Raw genomic sequence first — 21,906 nt, 5'->3', positions numbered from 1 at the left:
TTTTGACACTTTGGTCCCAGTGCTGAAAATCGGGTTATTTGGTGACCCGCCGGGTCAATCGGGTTAGGCATTCTAAAATGTCTAAAAAACGGGTCAACCCGGAAAAATCGGGTGAGTTGGCAATACTGACTTTCGTTTTAGGGAGCATATAATATATGCTGCGAATCAGTACAGTACTACATGTATCTATCTTAAAATAAAGCAAATATAATACATTCCCCCATAGTCATACTTCTGAGATAAGAGTTGCTAAAATTCGTCAGTTTTAAGCTAAAAATAGAACCTTCTTTTAAAACATGAAAATGTTTTTGATAAGTTTTATATACAAGTACATGTATGTCTTCATTATATATTGTACACACACAAATGACATTTTGTATGCTGCGTCATTCTAAATAACGGTAATGGGTCACCAGCCAGAAATAATGCTGCCAATATATCCATCATTCAAACTATGTTCTACCTCTATCGGATGTAGATCAGTCAAATCGGCGCACGTGCTGAAGCTTTGTGTTCCGTCAGTGTCAAATATAGCAAAAATATTTGTGGTAGGTGTAATCCGACAATGCAAATGAAGGTTGTAGGATCAAACTTACTCGAGGGGTAGGGGAGTGGAAGATTATGTTATGGGCAAGAATTAACACAGTATGAATAATATACAGACAAAAAGAAAATCTAATATGTTTATTTGTAATGTATGAAATCTCAGACATGTAAACATACATGTACAGTACTTGATGTTTAACCTACAAACCAGTGTGCATCATCCAACTTTTCAAATCAAGTCGTCAAATGACAAACAACTATAGGTTGATATCTCGGCCATAATTGAAGTTTCCGGTGTATTTACTGTCGACAGTAATAATTAGTGTATAATTCTGTTATTGTGAATCATGGTTATATATCGAATTTAGGCATTTAACAAAGGCGAAACAAGTGGGTATGGTCCATATTAGGAAAGGAAAATACTCATCAGTGCGATTATCTTAATAAGTCGGTTAAACAAATTATCAGACTGTGAAAATCAAATTGCCCGCAACATGATTTTCGAACGCAATCATACATTTCAATTAGTGTAACAATGACGTTGATTTTTGGCTTTCGGACTTTCGTCTAGAAAATCATCTCAGCTAAGCATTTTCGGCAAAGAGGATGTTCATAAGTGTTGAACTTGATCGACCCAAGTGATGCTTTATTGTCTCTCTGAGTGGATGTTTTATAACAGTAACGTCGACCTTTTACCATCAGACCTGAAAAGGGAGCAGTGGATCGAGCAAGATTGTAGACACAGAGAAGAATATTCTGTGACGGACACAAAAAAACGAAAATATGTCACTTACGACAAAGTCAGGACTGCTTGTGATCATCAAAGAACCACCAATAAACAAAGACTTTGTTTACAGAAAAAAGGATGGGAAATGGTGTTTTGTCGAAATCCTTGTAAAAATAATGTAAACATTGACACAATTGAACGTTAGTTGAATAAATTACTTGCGTTCTCTTTTCCTTTGTATTGTTTGATGCTGACGCGAGAAAAAATGTTACCCGTTTTGCTAAATAGCAATCACTTAAGAAATGAAGAGGTTTTAAAATATTTCGTCTTTAAAAATTCGTAGTTGGACGATTAAGCAATGGTTTTTCAAATGAAGATTTAGAGGAACTCAGATTAGAAAATGTTATGTTTGCACCGACATTTTCAAACAGAATATCTTTATTATTACTACAAATAGGATTTGAACTTAGATATTAGGTAAATACCTATTTACCTTTTTGTTTAATGTTTTCGTCGTAAATGTCATATTTATGTAATCTCTAAATATGGAGAAATTAACAGAACCTATCGGACCTTACCACACTTACATTATTTTGCTTCAAATTTAACTTTGGACATTTATTCGAGCACAGTAATTCTGACAATTGTAATAAGATATATGAACAAAATAACAAAACCCCTCCTATATCAATAAATAAACGAATGAACAAGAAATTGAAGTCTCATTTTTATGACCAATAGCTGTATAGATGGTTGTGTGATGAACACTCTTTCGAAGTTTATATGTATATAGGTTTGTTTTGTTTCAAATAAAAATGGTGTTCTAATAATAAAGACTCATTAATGATTTCATAACATTTGAAATAATACACATGATACCATACGATCATTTTCATTTTATAGTCATTATAGAGGTGACGAAAAACGCCCAGTAGAAAAGACCTTATCATTCCCATCGAAGTAAAAATCTGAAAACTCCGCCACCATTTGAAAGCAGAGAAAAGTATTTAAGAGGATGAAAAAAATGTTCTACGGACAATTGAACAAATGCATAAGGTATGTAAAAACATTATTATAGGTTGAACATCTACTCAATATCACACGAATACATAATATTCTATCGAAAATATAATGACAAATGGTGGAGACTATATAAATGATCAATAAATCCACTACACAAAGAGATCGTTAAGTACACTTGTATCTGCCGCAGAATCAATATTAGTTTTCTTTTCTCGCATTTATTAAGCCGATGTTGTTATTGAAACTTTCAAGGAAAGGTTTAGGCGGTCTTTTGCTCATTCTTTATTCACCTTCTGTTCGGTAAGCATATTGAATATAGTAACCGATCTCGACAGTCATATTGGATTCTGGTAGAGAACTTACGTAGCCATTGCCTGTTGTTTAATCCTTTTTTAATTTGATTTAATTGGAATGAAATTTTGTTGAAATTGGAATTGAAATGTTGGATTTTAACTATTTAATTTTGTTATAGTTAACGATTTCAAATTTCGTTTTTTTTCTATTCACAGTAATTTCTTATTATATACATAAAATAGTCCAGTCGCAACATAATAAGTAAGACAAGAATAATGCCTTTGAATAATGAGAACTGAATAGCGTTCTTTCTATTCCCCGGAAAGGTTTTGTATGGGAAAGTACATAAAAGGTCGGTCTTTCATTTGACTGGTATAGAACAATAATTGTTGAGCGCTCCGATTTATTTGTGATTCCTTCTTGAATATGCCATTTTTTAAATTAGACAATATATGAGTTTTCTTGTATGTTTCAGGGCTCGAATTTTACAATTTTTGTCTCTTGCTAAAAATAGCAAGTGCCTTAAATTTGTACTTGCTAAAATGCATTTTTACTTATAATTAAATATCCATATTTAAATTAAATTACAGTTTTGTTACATATAAAATCATTTATATCATGTATGATGTTGTGAGGTGAAAAGGTACATTATGTATATCAACAACATTTTAGTAAGAACTGGGTCCCCATATTTTCCAATACAACAATTTTTCAATCATTATGCCATTTTTACAGTTGTCCCTGATAAAAACCACTTGCTAAATTAAGCAAGTGCATATTTTTTTTCACTTGCTATTCTGGTATATCTACTTGCAAAAAGCAAGTAAAACAGCCTGAAATTCGAGCCCTGATGTTTTGATAAAAAGGCGGACTATCTCCTCGGTTAGGATAACGTCCTTGTCCCATATTTACATGTATTACCTGAAGTAATTCGTATCCTATTGGCATACATTTGTAAGGATCTTATGTTACCCGGAGCATACCGTTGACACGGACACCCATATTAATAATTCTAACCATGTATGCATAATATTCTAATACAGTTTGTACACGCAAAATGTTTTTCCCTATATATACTATAGTTAACTTAAACCCCTATAGAGAGAGTCATGTCCATGAAAAATACGATCAAATCTTGAACTTAAGGATATTTGTGAAGTTTCAGTGAAATTGACCCCTTTGAACCTGCCCATCAGTCTTCTGTGGGCCAGTTACAGCCGATATGTGCATATTGTTAAAGGCCCAATATCCGTATCTTTCTTATTTTTTCATGATTTAGAAGAATGTTGAAAAAAAACCTGTTGTAAATCATGCAGAGACAGGACTACGTCGAAGTCAAGATGATCGGTTATGATTAGGAATATTTTGATAAAAATTAAATAAATATAAACATCGCTAGGTGGGTCCCACTTAGTCAAACAAGCCGAAGTTGGCCGACATTGTAACGTCGTTGCCGAGAACGTCATGTGACTACCGTAACTACGTAACGCCTGTCCGAACTCTTCCGAAAATGGGTCATGAACTTCCGACTTCCGTTCGGCAATAATCGTAACTTCTATGGCGACCAGTTTAAAATGAAAGCATGTTTACATGCATCGACTTTCAACAACTGCTGTACCAAAGTTATTAAAAAACATTATAAATATTCTTTAATATATCTTAATTTCAACTACATCTACAAATACGAACAATATCGGAGTCGAGTTTAACTTGAATATTTGCTGATAGTTACGTATAGTGTTCCTTTAACTAAAGTGACCTTACAAACAAGGATTAAATAAAAAAAAGCATGGAATTTTAACTCATTAACTTTATTACTTTTAAGGTCAACATGATATGTAATGGTGGAATTCTATATTTAGTATTATAAATCATTAACATTAAGTTATTAACATAAAACTACAATGACAACAGTAAAAATCAGAAAAAAAATAACACAATGATTTTATCATTAGTAAAATAAATACACTAACCTACACGCTACGAAATGATAAGTTGAAAAGTCTACAACAGTTCTTTAGATCATCAAGGTATTGTAGTGTTAACAAACGTGGTTTATCCAAAAATAAATACATGAAGAAAATTCAAGAAACGAAATAATTTTTTTTTCAGCAGCATAGTCATTAGTTTAGAAGTAAACTTTCCATATTTGTGGTCATTTTAAAACAATAAAAGTTAAGTAATCTATGTGCCTGTAAAAGAAAATATATGTCAAATGTGTCTTTCAACACTTTGAAAAATAGCGATAACAAACTTTAATTGTCAAACTCTGCAGGCGATCTTGCATTCTGATTCGCCCTAAAATCTAATTGGAATAATTATCAATCAGGGGAATATATACATACATTTAAGAAATTTTTGAGAAAAAGTGATAACAACATTTTTGTTATGGATCAAGGCCAATTGAGAGATATAATGTCTTTACCAATGTCAAAATTCTACAAAATGTGAAAGTAATAAAGACCACACTGGTATTGGATATGTCTTCAATGATTAGTTATTACAGTAACAGGTGAAAAATCAAATTATTATTAAAAAGTGTTTACAAAAATATCATTAACAACTGGATGGATAGGTGCGATGTTATGGTATAAATGCACATAGGACATAGGACGGAATTAAAATAGCGTATTTATCAAAATAAATCCTAAAATATCTTAAATTGAGGACGGATTTTATGACTTACTAGACTAGAAATATAAGTAATATCATTATGAATAGGGTGAATTATGAGAATATCTTATCCATAATAAACGCTCCATTCTTGGCCCTATAGGGAGCGATTTGATTGGGTTTTTACTTGAGAGATAAAAATGATACTTTTTGCTAAATATGATAAGGCAATGGTTTTGAAATATATATATAATTCAAACAGTGTTAACAAAATAAATTAGAATTTAAACCATTTTATAAAGGAATAAATGACGCAAGTTCAAAATTAATTATAAATAAACTAAAGAAGTAATTCAAATATTGTAGAAATAGTTTTTTACAAATAAACATAGATATATATATATACATACATCACAAAATGACGTTAATAAATTAAAATTATTGTGCAGTGTTTGATGCTACATTTTGACTGAATTACGAATAACATTACACGTGACAATGCTTTTGGAAAGCCAATACCAAAACATGCTCAACGTAAGTAATCTCAAAGACGGGTGGCAATGTTCAGAGTTGGCAAGGATCTTTAGGCTGGCGGTCACAAATACGAATCTTATAGGCCAGACGTGAGTGAAAATTTCGAACATACAAAATGTTTTGAGATCTATTATAGAAAAAGTAAACTGCCATGTCGTTAGCAAGTGATTACATAAATCACTAGATAGTACACAATCACAAATGTATTCATAGAGTTAAAACATCAATCAATAGAACAGTTATCAATGAAAATGTCATATACAATATTATTAGAATATCACAGGTCTGCAGCATTTGTCAAAATATACTAAGGAATGGTAAAAGTGAAAAAAAAAATCATATTTACATAAATCAAATATCCTCAGCCAGTGAGTTAAATTTCATTATTTAGACTACCGTAAACACAAAGTACTCATAAAATGTTCAAACTTCGTATATGTTTGTAAATACATCGACAATTACAATTATCATACAAAAATGACTTTTTTTGCCATATGAAATAATTCCTTCTATTATAATCAACGCCAGTTTTAAAGCATTGTGATAAAATTTACACATTTTTTTCAATTTGTATATTAACACATGATCGGCTCTTCATTTGCAAATTAAAGACAAAATGTCAAGAATTAAGGCTGCGAGGTCACAAAATTTTGGCTTATTACATTTATGGTTCCCATGGTAACCCACAGACCACTTGTCTTACTACAAATCAATACATGTATAAAATGGAAACAAAAACAAAAAAAATATTCATATTCTATTTTTAATTTTAATGAATGACTCAAAATTGTGAAATGGTAATGACATTTCATAATATCAGAACGTATCCTACAAATGTAGAGTATCTTATAGAAATGGCATTTTTCAAGATATTTAATATATTGCAGGTGTTGAATGCAAGAACCGGAGTGTTAATCTGCCGTGTTATAAAGATATTGTAATACCAGGTACACTTCAAAAAATAATTTGCACTTATAAAACTTTTTTTGAAAGTATATGGATATTCTAGGCTTTCAGAGCATCTTTTTTGTCCTCCAAATGGTTTCATTTTATCCTAAAGTTTCCATAGATAAACATAACATATCGAGTGCTTTAACACTTTAGTATTGCCAAAATTTATCTGTTATACGGAAAAATATGTATAATTAACTTTTAATTTAAATTTTTATTTTTTAAAGAAAAAGCTAATCATCCATACAGCTATTTGTGTACTGTTCAGTTTAAATTCTAGTGAATGTGTTAAATATACCAAAAATAGTACATATGATCAATCAGTATGTATGTAACCGAAAGTTTTAGTCAAATATAAATAAAAAATGTTTATATATATAATACAGATATTTACCTTTGCATAGATATAAACCACTGAGATAAATATAAACATATCCCTACGCATCCCATAATATCCGTAAGAAAAAAAGCCCACCAGATCATTAGTTAAAATATATAATACTACACATAAAGTGCGACTTTAATAAACACGACAGTCGTCACCATACCATTATATATACAAAGACTAATTTTAGACGTTCAGAAATGCGATTATTTTCTAATCAGGCATTGATTGGGGATGTTAACAATTGACATGGAATGTAAATTTGATTAGCAAAATATTATTGTCATTGCATAAAAATTAAATGGCATTTTTTTATTCTTCAATCCACGATTTTCTCTTCTATACAGACAATAAGTAAATACATGAAGCAGTCGAAATAGCTTTCAGCGTACTATATAGTTAGCAGGTGAAATTAAAGTCAACAATACTATTGCAAAATGCTTCATAAAATAAATAATATCATTTTGATTATGTTTTTGTAACTTCCTTGCATTTATATATTATTTTCAGCAATTATGGCAGACATTCACATCCCACAACATTAGAATCCAGTTTTAAATTTTCCCATCTTTACAATTCTCTGCGTCTAGAATGAAACGTTCAATTTTAAAACCTTTAAAAGTAGAATCCAATGCATCTTAAATACTATAATCCCATGTTCTGATTTATTGTCACTATATAAAGGCATTCAGTTTCTCTGTCACAAGTATGCAAAATTTTATCTATTCATCCCTTCATGTAGAATGCGATTTTACCAATTACTAGCATTCAGTTTATACGTTCCTTGAACGAAGCTTTCAGTCCTTTTTCCCTCAGAATGCAGCATTCAGTTTCTCTACCACTTTCTTCAGATAGAACAAATGGGCGCCGTGGAGCTGTAGTGACGAAGAAGCCGTACTCCATGTAGCCTTTTCTACAGTCTCACCAGCCTGAAGTAATAACAAATAAACTTATGCAAAGCCGGATAACAGTTTATTCGTGTAAACTCTCACTTAACTTCCTAGTGTTATCTTGCACCGATTTCTCCAAAGAAAAGAGCAGACCAAAGTCAAAACTTAATGTTTTCTCCTTATGTAACTTACATGAAAACTTTCAACTTAAGTCATTTTCGGACTGAAGTTTGTTTCGAGAAATCGGGGCCTGTACTGTATACAAAGTGCTCCAAAATCGCGCAAGATTATATCTACATATATGGAGTACACCAAATTTTCTTCATTAGTTTCTATACACATTTTCGTGTACTTTGAGATTTTGTTTGAGAATGCGTAAGTGTGTATGATTATTTAACTTAGAAACTGTATTTTCATATTACAGAATTATCTGCCCTTGCATGTAGGTAATGATTGTGACGTCATGTGTTTTCGCACTTAACGCCATACTTTCCAGAGAAAACGACATGAATTTCGCTCACACAGACGTCAATGCATGGATACCTACCCGCATGTATAACCCTTTAATATACAAAGACAGAATATGATAATATAAAATAAAGTTTTTAAGGAGGTGTGCGAGTGTATGACATACCCTGAGAACAAAGTTGTTGAGAATGGAACCTTCTTCATCGTGATAATGGAAGACGAGTGTCTCTACCCATGCGTTGTCGGTATTTCTAGGGTCATCGGCATACCCACGCCAAACCTGCACATAACATTGTCAATTTTCATTTGATAGAATATCCGGTATCGATAATTATATAATAATATATACTTTTCAAATTAAAATTATTCGAAAAGTCGCAATTAAAACACAAACTATGGGTATCTTATGAAATTTATCCAAACTATTCTCTTAAATAATTTTTGGTTGTCTTTAATCATAATCACTAAAGAAAAATAACGGTATTGTTTAGCTTTAATGTTGTAAAACTGCTTTTTATCGAGTACATTTTGGGAATGTCTTACTTCCGATCAGTGTAAGAAATATATATCCAAAAGATGACACAAAGAATGTAAAACAGGCCATGCATCTTTGTGGGTGACCAATCATGGTTGCAATTTAGAAGAAAACATAGACAATTTGATAAGGTTTGGAGAAATTGGGGGACAGCCAGGGCCATTTACCTCCATTCACCCCTGAAAATTCATAATGATCTCTTCCAGCCATTAAATCAGAAGAGTTCAAATGTGTCTTCAGGGGCGAATCCGTTACATGTAACTATATCACGTTGGTTTCGAGCTATATATTAAGCTTATTCACTAAAAACGGCTTTCAAAACTACCTACCTCTTTGCCTATTTTAAACATCATATCCAGCTTCTCATTAAGTTCTTTTTTCTTATCCTCATTCTGGACAAGAGAACCAAGAGCTTCCTCTGAAAACTCAGCTTTCAGACATTCATATATCTGCTGTCCTGGTTCACACATTCCCTAAAATCAAAGCCATTGTTAACATTTCATGATAACATATTTATACAATACATACATATATTCCAATGATTGAAATCCGTGCTATTTTTACAACTATTATATAGAAATATTCTTTTTCCATGTAACAAGAATTTTAATTGGCTAGATGATTTATGTTATCGTTTCCTATCTTTTGGTACACTGGCTCTGATTAGCTGATACCACTGCGTGATGATTTTACGGAAAAAAAGCCCCTAAGAAATCTGGAATGCATTAGAGAAGAGAATGTATAGTACTCACTCCTGGTAGTGACCATAGCTGATTGTCCGATCTCTGGATACTGACAAACTCCAACAAAGGCTTGGCTCCACTCTTAATTATTTGGCCCTTACTGTCACGTTTCCATCTAAAATACAAAAAAAAATATTAAAGGAATTGACATATGGAAGCACATCAACTTGATAACACAAGTTATCTGCATGGCGGGTAGGTATTGATTGTGACATCATGTGTTTACGAGCGTAACATCATACTTTGTTAAACACTGCCGTCACAATGGATACTTACCAGAAAGGGAGGTAAATATAATATAAAAAGACAGAATAATCATCAAACATATCATGATATAACCGATATTAAATGTTAGGCCTAATTCAAATGAAGTACATTTTTCTTAGTATATCTGAATTAGGTACACAAATACTAACTGAAATTAACATACTGACCTCAACATTAGTGCAATATACCCTAGACACGATTTTACCGTGATAAAGAAGAGAATGATCATTGAATGGCATTATGATGATAAGAATATATCTACCTTGTGACAATGGGGTCACCGGCATGGTTAGGACCCCATCTGCCCAGCAGACCTCGCCCAATTACACCAGTCCGGCCAAAAGGGTTCTGCGGAAGGCCATCCACAATTTTATAGTCCCCGAGATGGCTGGTGCGGTCCACCTTACAACCATAGTCGAATGTGTTGAACTTGATCTTTCCCTCTCTTTTGTTAGGTGGCCTAGAATATTAATCTCCGATGATATTCAAGTAAAGCAATGTGTCCCTTTCTCATTACTTCTTTACTTGTAGCTTTATAATTTTGTACAGAATCATAGCGGATGATAAATAGCTACATGTATATAATGTTTACATGACATTTAAAAAGCTGTGATTTGTCAGCACTCGCCTACAATTTTAGATATAAACGTTACCTACATATACCTCAAACAAATGGTTGTCGTTTTTTTCTCTTCCCATTGAAATAATTTTAAACTGCACTTTTTTAAAGGAAAGCATGTTAGTTTATAATCTTACCTTTCTTTGTTTTAATTATAGTAATGGTTAAGATATAATCACTTACAGTTCTATGAGTTCTTCTTTGTCTGCCCAGTATGGATTGGCTTTTACCTCTGGTGACAGGTATTTTACAGGGCGATATTCTGGGAATGGTGTCTATAAAAAGGATAAAGTGGTAGACATGTATATTAAAACAATAAATCTATCATTCTGTAATGATATAATATTCATATTGACAGCATGGCAATACCTCAACATGAATATCGCTTGGTAAATAATATATGAAACTAGTCTCTCTAGATACACCTAAAAGTATATCTGTGTAAGTTTCTTTAACTTCCTGTCTCGATTCACTACTACAATTACTTTCAGTATATACTCAATAATGTAAAGTGTAAGGAATAATACATTGATTTGTGCACGTAGGTAATTACCTCCCAAAACACGAGGTCATCAGGTACAAAGAAACGGGTGACAGAACTGCCAGGGTAAGGACTTGACCTTGACCTGTAGTGAAGCTCTCGTTTTTTCTCTATCGTTGTCAGGGCTAAATCTTCAACCTTTTTCCGCCTTTTTATTTCTGTAATAATGAAGAAATACTGAAACCTTATCTATAAATTAATATAACAACAATCTTTGTTTGTAAAAATGGAAAAAATGAAAGCACGGAAACATACGACTCAGAAGGTAAAGTAAAAGGAAACATCCGAATGTACAGTCAAATTTGTCTATGAAGACCCAGAGGGACCAAGACAAAAATGGCCTGTTTATAGTCCTCCAGTGGTCTTTATACAAATGACACATTGGGCTGGCCATTTGGGACCTAAAGAAAGTGGTCTAAACAGGTAGTCTTTATACAGAGGATAACACAAACGGCTGAATGCACTTGAAATACATCATATATAAAATCTGAATCATATTGATAAAATTCAAATGAACTGACAGGAATAATACATCCTTCTTCTTTTAGATTTAACAACAATACCTATTTCCTTATTCGTCTGAAGTTCTGGTAGTTTTGGAGGTTCTCTATTGGCTGACATATCATTTTCTTGTAACGATTGGACAATCCATGACAGAGCTTTGCAGGTCACCGTCATCTAGGGAGAAAAGACAAATTACGTAATGTATATGATATATATTATTTATAAAATTAATTCAAAGCCAGTAAGACTTATGTAAACTTCTATTTATTGTCCAATTTCATAATTATTGGTCTTAATGATGTTCTTTATCATTCAAAAGAAGGGAAAACGGAATTTTGTTCGCCAATTAGATTCAATAAAACCAAATAATGGGTGGCAAACAGGGTCAACCATTGTAATGCATTTAAAGATTCAAAAGGTCTATGGGCCTGTGTTATGGATAAATTAACGTTACCCACTAGACGTGTGACAAGGTTCCTTTTTACCACAATCATGTCTAATGTTTAGCATTATATACCTGATCTTCCAGAGAAATGATGCGTTTTTCTAACTGTGGTGGCATTTTAGCTGTGACTGTCGTCTGTTGGGCTGGTGGCGGACGGGGAGGAGGTGCAGTGAACGGAGCTCCACCGGTGACAGATGGTTGATGGGCTGCAATGTTCTGTTGTTCGTCCTGTATATCTTCCACTTTAGACATCAACATCTCCATTCTTCAAATTTCAAAGTGAGTGGTAGGAAGTTTTATTTTCTTATAATTTTCGATAATATAGTTTGAAATATGTTTAACAAACAATTTACATGATTAATATGAAGACAAATGGTAATTTTAAAACATGTTTTATCAAATTATGCACTAAATGTATATCCTATTCAAGATTATTTACTATTACAATGAATTAAATACAATCAACGACTTTGTAGAACAATACCAGGCATTTCATTTAGAACTTTTTACAATGAACGTAGCCATGCTTATTTATGGCAGTCTTTGCAGTTACATGTAGTTATAACAAGTAATCTAGGTCCTATTTCAGTTACCATCACTCACCTATGATGCATGATGCTAATTCTATTGTCGATATTCTCTGCTTCGGAATGTTCCCTCCGTGTCAGGTAAGCATCTGCTATCACATTCTCCCACTGGACTATCTCCCTTTCATTTGGGAGCTTTTTGACTTAAAATGAAAACGGATTTTATTCAATTAAATAGACCAATATGAATTTTCATCATTTTTCATCATAATTTCTAATTTGTATTGTTTAATAGATAATAAATTATCCTCTAACACAGATCCATTAAAATTAAATGTCGTAGTCATCAACATAATTCAAAAATTGATTTCAGATTTGATACAGGAAAAATCATCTTCATCAATGTTCAACATTTAATTAACACAATGCCGTGTAAAATTATAATTTAACTTCTGTGAAATGAAGGAAAATGATTTATAATTGCATATCGTGAAAATTCATCATTAGAATTCTGTGAGAAAAAACCCATTATTCTTAACAATCAAAAATAAAATAAAATGTCTAAATATTCAACTTGGCTTTTAACACAGACCTTCACACACACAAAAAAATATAAAAGAAATATTGACAAATAAAAGAAATAAAGTTAAAAAATCAACATGCAAATTTAAGAATACTCTTTACATAATTCAGTATTAAAGCATATAAGTTAGAGCTGATAGTAAAAAATAACACAGTACAAACATAGCAAAGTATCAATACATTTTACAAATCAACAAAGGGAGACCACTTACTTGCAAGGGAGATAACTCATGGTATATTGGAGATAAATTTACATTCCAATATATTAAAACGTTTATTGCACAATGTGTCTTATTCTGATACCAAGACAAAGAGTTAGCTCGAAAAATCTGTTTTTTATTCACAAAGAAACTCGAAAACGATTCGATTTTCTTATCAATTTACCTTTCTAAATGGAAATGAATTTGAAACTTACTCAGATCCGAATCCTCTTTCTGCACACATATTTTACAGCACTTTGTTAAAATCCATTTGATCAACAAATAAAAATGGCTAAGCAGAACGAAAGGCGGAAAGAGAACCGGCCGAGAGTAATACTCGTATATGAGGAAGTAACGCTGGAAGCACCAATGGAGATCGGTGTTGTCTTGGATCTTCTGGAACGTGAAACTGTAGAAGCCAACAAATAAAACAGATAGTAATGACAACGAAAAAAACAGAAAAATCTGAGGAAAATCAGAGTTGTAGATGATGACTCAAAGGACATAATGATTAAGTAATTGTGCATGTTTAACATATGTTGTGTGTAATTTATATTTCCAGTGCAATGTGTTAAAAGTTATTTCCCATGAAAAAAATAATAATAATGGTTATATCATGGTTTTCCTGGATTTCGATAGATTTAGAGTTTTCCAAATCCAACAAAAATTATGAATATTGTGATCCCATGCTAACCTCTCCAAAAAGTACCCGATATTTCTAAAACGGTTTTTAATCTATCACCAAGCAGTAGGTAGCCACACCTCGTGCACAATGCAACGTCACTTGCGGTTTGATTGACAACTGGCGACCCGTCAATTATGAGACTACTTTATACCTTTATCATGAATGTGCAATGAGTGAAAAGAGAACGCAAGCAAAAATGTTAAAGATTAGCTATTAGAAAGGCAACAAAAGCAATTTGTAAAAAGCATGGCTTGGTTAGGGTACGACATTGATCATGAGTGTACAAATATTTAAAGCAATACAAAGATTCCCGTTAATTGGCTTATTATTTCACACATTTAATCTCATATCTATAGAACTACCTATTGAGACCAATCTTACAAAATGCTTTGTATTTTAACATATAAATTAATATATAATATTTAACGTAGACCGTCCCTTCTGTGACGTCATACGTTTGTTATGTCGCTATCCGAATCCCGGCAAACGTATTTTATATTTCCGTACCCATCTATTACAACTCGCTTCTGAAATCGGCATTCGAGCAAGTATTTCGTCTAGAACCTTTTCGAGTGTTTACTTGAAGTGTATCAATCTAAAGGTGTGTCAATCGGTAAAAACTAACAAGGGTAGATGAATAACATAAAACGTTGAAAAGTGCTACGGATTCGCCTATTTTTTAACATTTTCAGACCAAAATTTAAGGGGTATTAGGAAGCAAATCGGTCATAATTTGAAAAATAATGCGGTGAGGTATACTTTTTATTGGCTTTTCTTATTACAAATAAGCCAATCTTCATGGAAATTCTAAAAAATCGATTTTTCTTGAGATCATTTTTTCAGAAAAAAGAAAACATTACTATTTTGATGCAATTTTTCACTAAAATTGGGCCCGGACTTAATTTTAAAATAACGATATTTCGTTTTATTGTGGAAAACCCATCTTATTGGATATAGTAATGAATTCTATATCACCTACTGAAGGTATGAACATGTTACAGGTATATTATTTATATGTTAAGGGATACTACAGGGAGGAAATATTATTTATTTAAAAATCCTTAAAATCCGGATTATAAGTCATTTGTACATATCTTTAAGCAACCCTGGAAGAAAAATTAACCCGGTGACATATGATTTTTATGTGGTTTTTGTGATCAGGGTATACCTAAAATCAAAATATCAAAAAATTAACGAAATCCATGAGAGGAAACCAGAAGGGACGGTCTACCTTAAAATATTAAATAATTTGCTAGAAACACATTATACTAAAGAACTTAGTACTACAGATTTATGTTTTGATATTGAGAACAAAAACTTCTTTTTTGGTATTGAATAAATCATATCAAAATAATAAGAAGAAATAAAATAATTAAAAAAATAATTAAAAATTAAAAAAAAATGAAAGAATAAACCAATACACTACTTTATAAAAACAGGATATTGATATGACAGTTAACAGGTGTTTAAGGATTTGACCTTTAACAATTTGTTTCTCTTGCAGAATTCTAGAACATTTCAATGAATATTTATTTTCATTAATAATATTGAAAAACTATTATATATATATGCTCTCAGTATTTAAATGTTAATTAATTAATTAACATTTAAATACTGAGAGCACAATACTTTACAATTACTAATCAAACTTAATATAATTTATAAATAAAATAAATAATAATAAAACATGTTGTGTGCTCTTACTTTCCATAACCCCCGTTATTCCACTTTCACCAGCTGTTTTAAAAATCAAACTCTAAATCAATCATGTGTAATGTCAAACAGATATCAAGAAATTACAATAATAATAATATAAAATCTCAAATTATTATGGTTTCTTTAAATTTGGTTTCCGACTGTTTGAAAGCTTATATATCTATTTTTTCATTTCTGAATCTAAATTTAAAATACTTTTCTGCATTAAAATATTGCATTTAATGAATTGATACCTTTGCTATTAATATAACTGATGATTAATATTCTGATTCGTAGAAAATGCACTTAGAAAAGGATAATAATCATTAAAAATTCGAAATAATAAAGTTATAACTCAGATATGACTACAGGAACAAAACAAAAACAAAACCACTAAGGAAGAACAGATGTAAAGGACATGGATAAAAGGGAGTTAACTCTGAACAACAATAACATCAAAATACTCATCAGCTGCTTCAAACTTACTGAAACCTCGCTCACTGTCATGGGAACGACAACAGCGTAGGCAACAAAATTTGAGAAGGAGGTACAGGTGACTGATGAGGATGAGAGGGGCAGGAAGGGATGGACGTTCACAATATTCAGTGATGGTTTGGAACCGCAATGACTTCCAAATACTATCAGTCTCCAGCTGTGTTAACTCAAATGTGTAACTGTAAAGGGAAGCGTTAGTAAGCAGGTTAGGTAGGTGATGCACTGATCACTACCTTCTCAGGCTGTGACAGAAAAACAAATGCTTCCATGTTAATGTGTGAGCACTCAGCAGGTTATAGGTGATGCACTGGACACTAACTTCTCAGGCTGTGACAGCAAGCCAAATGCTTTCGTGTTAATATGTGAGCAGGTTATATAATCAGGTAGGTGATGCACTGGACACTTACTTCTCAGGTTGTGACAGCAAGCCAAGTGCTTTCGTGTTAATATGTGAGCAGGTTATATAATTAGGTAGGTGATGCACTGGACACAAACTCTCAGGTAGTGACAGCAAATGGAATGCTTTTGTGTTAATATGTTAGTAGGTTATTTCAGTAGTACATGGGGAACTAACTTCTCAAGTTGTGACAGCTAAGCAAATCATTTCGTGTTAACATATGAGCAGATATACGTAGATGATTCCCTGGGCGCTAAATGCTTTCACGTTAATATGGTAGCAGGTTAGTGAAATTGAGCATGTGACTCTAAATCTGTCATATCTGGTAGGGAGAAGGATTTATAAAACATTTTTGGAAGGGAAACAATTAAGAAGCAAAAAGCTATTCAGCGTGGGGACTCGAGGTAGTTTGGGATACAAGAAAAGTGAATGGAACGCTATGCCTTTTATTTTAATTTCGTATAACGGCAAATATGCAAATTTTAGAAAGCAAATTAGGTGGATATCCAAAAGTCTATACAAGATCTTGTACACGAGCAGATAATTATATAACGGAGGCATTGGAATGTCTTGGGGGATTCAACCATCTAAAAGCTGCATCTTTTTCCACATTCACCATGATGATTTTAATTTGGTATCAAAACAATGATTCAGATTAGAATACTATGACTGACAATGCAGTCACACTGTTACACAAATCAAAATATTTGGGATTAACATTTAGTTATTCTTTAGTTCATCTAAGTTTACAAAAGGTATTTAAATTAGCCAGTTGATTAAATAAAAATAGGTTGCTTAGGAGCAACGCAAGACTGAGTTAAATGATCGTTACTCATTTCATCGATTTTTATCTTTTATGAATGTGAAGATTAACATTTCATAATCAAACATGGTAGATCTGTGCAACATATGTAAAATACACAAATCCATTACTGGGTTTAACATACAAGTACATTTGTCTACATGATAACATGACAATAACTTTAAGTATGTGTGTGATGTGTTCTATGCTACCGATGGTGTATATATATACTGTTTAGAGACTAACATACATACTATCTGCATACTAAGAATAATTGTAATACAGTTCTCTGTGGTCAATGAATAGGTGTGTGTATATCAATAACAGAATACAATTACAGATTATATCTAATATCTAAATTTCAGAGCTTTTCGTATTTTTTATGAAATATGATTCCGATAATTGTAATATCTGTTTACGTTTGAAAAGAAACTATTATAAATGTAAGAATTCATCTTCGGACTTAAACAATCCAAAATTCATTTTATGTACGTTAACATCCGATTACGTCAAAGTAAGTCCATTTTCATTAATGAATTTTGTAAATGAAATTCCTGAAAGAGTGCATTCATACAGTATTAAATATACTCTGTGAGTGTATCACTACTACAATCTGAACATGACATTCAAGCTTTTTATAACTAGAAGTTATTTCTTTTGGAATAAAATTAATTAAACTAATTTCCATTTTATTCTTCTTCTTAAAATGAAATATTAGTGACGAGATTTATAGATGTCTTATCAAATATGAAAATTAAATGCAGAATCAATCCAATTCTTTCTTACACATGTACACCAACATTGAGTACATGTACGTATAATAATTGACGCTCACACATGTACACCAATATTGAATACATGTACGTATTATAATTGACGAAATGAAACTTTTAACAATAGAAAACTAAAAACGCCATCTTATTATATGATAGCTAGTAACACAAAAGTCAAGTAATTCAAAGTTTAATCTAAGTATTTTAAGAGCATTATGATATACATATACTTGCATAGCATTTTTACGAATTGCAGAGAGTTAATGTAAGATTTATTTTATTCATTAATTAATAAACAGAGTTGGAAAACATTTACTAGAAATATCACTCTACCACAACTTCATTTCCCTTTGAGTAATTCTTGTGTTAATATTTTTGCCCTCAAGGTATATTCAATTTAAAGCTAAAACTAAGTCGCTTTCCATTGTTTTCAGATTAAGATCTACATTAGAGCTACTTGAAAATCGTCACCTCATTTTGACAGTGACAGGTTGACACCATACCTGAACATGGCGATGAGAAGGTTCAGCAGCAGGATGTTGGAGAAGAGAACGTATAGTCCCATCAGCCACGGTACAACGTAGCTCCCGACCTCCGTGGGACAGCGTGGCAGGGTGTCGTTACTGTACAGTAAGGAGTCAAAGGTACACTCTGGTTCCTTCCCTGTATCACATACAATCATAAAAATGTCAATCAAAATCATGCATATTCTCGTTCTAGGTTGAAAACGATGAATTGTTTTTAATGCTTTATTTCTGATTTGATACAAATTAGAAATGTCTGTAACACAAAATATAACCGCTTCCATATAAAATTAAGGCATGATGGGACGGACGGACTTGGGTACACTGTTTAACTGTAGGGGCGTCAATTGAAAGTGTTTTATGGTCTTAAGGGGTTAAAAATTTAATTCAATTACGTTCTAATTCATCCAGGAATAGTTCCCCATACAAATTCCAGTACGCTGTCCTCAATACTGCGATGACAAGTTCGAAGGTCAGTTCGGAGTTTGGATAGAGGATTGAATAAGCAGCTATGGCGTACGCCACCACAAACACCATCAGGATGATGACGAAGTACAGCAAGTCAAAGAACTACAAGGTAAGAGACAATATTTATTTTCTTACTATCAGATCATCGTCCAAGTTAATGCTAAATCTTCATCAATTAATCATCATTTTTCTTCATTTTTTTTAAACTTTAAAAATGTCATATTTAAGTTTTGGAGGAAACCCGGAGCTTCATGAGAAAAACTACCCATAAATGCCCAATATTTGGCAACTGCTCTACATCAGTTTCAACTCGGACATGAAGGGCTAATTAATATAGAACTTTGTTAGGTTACATCAGTGTAATTTGTGTTGAAATTGAAGATGTTCACAATACTCTTAATGTATAAAAGTCATTTGCATAATTGCAAAATTTCCAGAATTGTATAGATCTACAAAATGGCAATGTTGTATTACGCACCATTCTAGCTATCATAACAAGCTTTGGTCCAAGTTCTTTGTGTACCGAGAAGATATGGAGGATACGGAAAAAGAATGTGATGAGATTCATCGCCAGGACAACACGAGCGACCTCTAGCGTGCTGTCGTAAGGTAGGAAGCGTAGTATCATCCCACACACAAACAGCAGTATCGTAAACACATCAACCACGTTCCATTTGTCTGTGATGTAACTCTGCAACTTCGTCTGGAACGTCTTGGAGGCAGACGACATTACCTTAAAACAAATTTAGAGAAATATCCGTACGTGTGGACAAAGTTCACTGTATAACACGAAATTTTCGTTGGTAATTTCTTTCATGGATTATATCCGTACGTGTGGACAAAGTTCACTGTATAACATGAAATTTTTGTTGGTAATTTCTTTCATGGTTTAAAGTTTTCAAATAATTTCACTGAAAGATAATAATACTCATTATTAGTTTAAGGTTTTCGAATAATTTCACTGAAAGATAATAATATTCATTATTAGTCGATGGAACAATGACATAAATGGGATATAAAACATTATTCGTTGTGAGGTTTCTGAGTTTTGTTTCATTCATGGCTTCATAGCAACAAATCAAATTTATACCCAGCGAAAACTTCATGTCATATAGTAAAATAATATGTATGTAAATTTAATATTTACACAATTTTAATCACTTTTAAAATAATATCCATTCTAAATTAATTAATATTAGTATCTAATCTAACAGTTTATGTTGATAATATTATACATTGACCGAATTATATAATATTCTATTCAATCAATTGCTATATGTTAATTTGGATTTTGTCAGAGGTTAAAACATAACAGCCTTTTTCTTTCTAATAATTTAATTAATTAATTCATGAAGTTGCATTCATAAAAATTAAAAGGACAAGCCTATTTAAAAGCAATTTCCTTTTCGACCTATGAATATAATTTCAAATGTCGTTTCGATTGAGTCTTGATATGATGGATAAAGCTCTTTTCAGATATATTAAAATACACTAAGTTAATATTCGTACTGTATATACAATGGAAAATAATATTTTCCAATCGTTTCTAAAAGGTTTATGTTGGATATTGTTACAGGAATAACGGATAAAAAGTGTGATATTGTATATAGATATAAAGTAATTTGTACATGTACTTGTCGAATATATTTTAATAAATAAATACTAGCAACTACAGCAGTTTACTACTAAATTATAGTATATTAATCAAAATCATTAAATTACATTTAATTCCATCAAAACCACTTTTTTATCAAAACGACCCCCTAATAATTGAAATGGAACGGTATATTTATCATCAGGCCATTTTGAATCTTAAAATAAAATGTCTCTCCCTCAGCATCAATATGTATCAGCTCTCAAATGTAACTACCCATCAACTCTGTTCATTTCCTTCATTACCTCCATTAATATATTAATGAACATAAGGTAAATAAAACAATGGAATTTGCTTAATGTAACTAACAAAATAGATATATTGTTTTAAATCTGTGAGCTTTGTGAATTCGCTAATGCAGCAATGGACATGTGAATCAGATAAATCATTATATTGCTGATTTAAAAATAAGCGAACACCATGCATATATATCTATATTTTAATAATATATAGTTAAAGATACTTATTAGCTTTTCAGTTCAACACAAATATATATTATAAATCTGCATATACAATGGCATCAACTGGTTAACAAGCACTAGGAAAAACAAACGTATCAAGTCAATAAGATTAAGACAAACGCAGTTATCCGTTAGTGACTTCTAGAAAAGCGTGTTAAAGGACAGGTTCTAAACAAATGTATTTTAATAAGTTATCATGTGCTAAAAGTTTATATAAACATGGAAATTCATTACAAATAACTTTCAATTCGCTAAATATTGTGTATATATAGTGGCATTGAACCTTTTATATATATTAGAAACCTAAAAGATGTTATTCTTTCTTATTTAAACAAAAGCTGATTGGAACTTTGAAACTCGCCTCTTTAATGACAACAGGCTTTAACTGGAATTTCTAGGACATTTTGGGTAAATGTAATGGGTCTCTTTGAAATTATGCAAGAATTTCCTTTATCTTACAATAAGATACGTATAAACCTTACTTTAATTCAGAAATCAATCTTTGTTGTAACAGATAATTAAGCTGAAATTCTCAAAACCCGGCGTTTTCACTGTTAA

General features: G+C 31.8%; 1 protein-coding gene across 4 annotated transcripts in view; it reads right to left on the bottom strand.

Moving 5' to 3' along the window:
* Positions 1–4,382: 4,382 nt before the first annotated feature.
* The window catches only part of LOC138321271 (transient receptor potential cation channel subfamily M member-like 2), a 62,804-nt gene continuing 45,280 nt past the window's right edge, over positions 4,383–21,906 (bottom strand). For all 4 annotated transcript variants that reach the window (XM_069264827.1, XM_069264826.1, XM_069264828.1 and 1 more), the window contains 14 exons: positions 19,712–19,966; positions 19,161–19,335; positions 18,745–18,904; positions 13,610–13,803; positions 12,689–12,815; positions 12,158–12,350; positions 11,700–11,814; positions 11,149–11,294; positions 10,779–10,870; positions 10,239–10,436; positions 9,719–9,824; positions 9,296–9,439; positions 8,598–8,711; positions 4,383–8,002 (listed from right to left, as the gene is read on the bottom strand). In XM_069264827.1, coding sequence (XP_069120928.1) covers positions 7,886–8,002; positions 8,598–8,711; positions 9,296–9,439; positions 9,719–9,824; positions 10,239–10,436; positions 10,779–10,870; positions 11,149–11,294; positions 11,700–11,814; positions 12,158–12,350; positions 12,689–12,815; positions 13,610–13,803; positions 18,745–18,904; positions 19,161–19,335; positions 19,712–19,966 — 2,136 coding nt within the window. In that variant the 3' untranslated portion in view covers positions 4,383–7,885. The remainder of the gene's footprint in view (positions 8,003–8,597; positions 8,712–9,295; positions 9,440–9,718; positions 9,825–10,238; positions 10,437–10,778; positions 10,871–11,148; positions 11,295–11,699; positions 11,815–12,157; positions 12,351–12,688; positions 12,816–13,609; positions 13,804–18,744; positions 18,905–19,160; positions 19,336–19,711; positions 19,967–21,906) is intronic.

This window comes from Argopecten irradians, chromosome 4 (genome assembly GCF_041381155.1).
Source record: "Argopecten irradians isolate NY chromosome 4, Ai_NY, whole genome shotgun sequence".
NCBI lineage: Eukaryota > Metazoa > Mollusca > Bivalvia > Pectinida > Pectinidae > Argopecten > Argopecten irradians.
The sequence above is the reverse complement of the archived record's forward strand: the minus strand, read 5'-3'. Positions and strand labels throughout refer to the sequence as shown.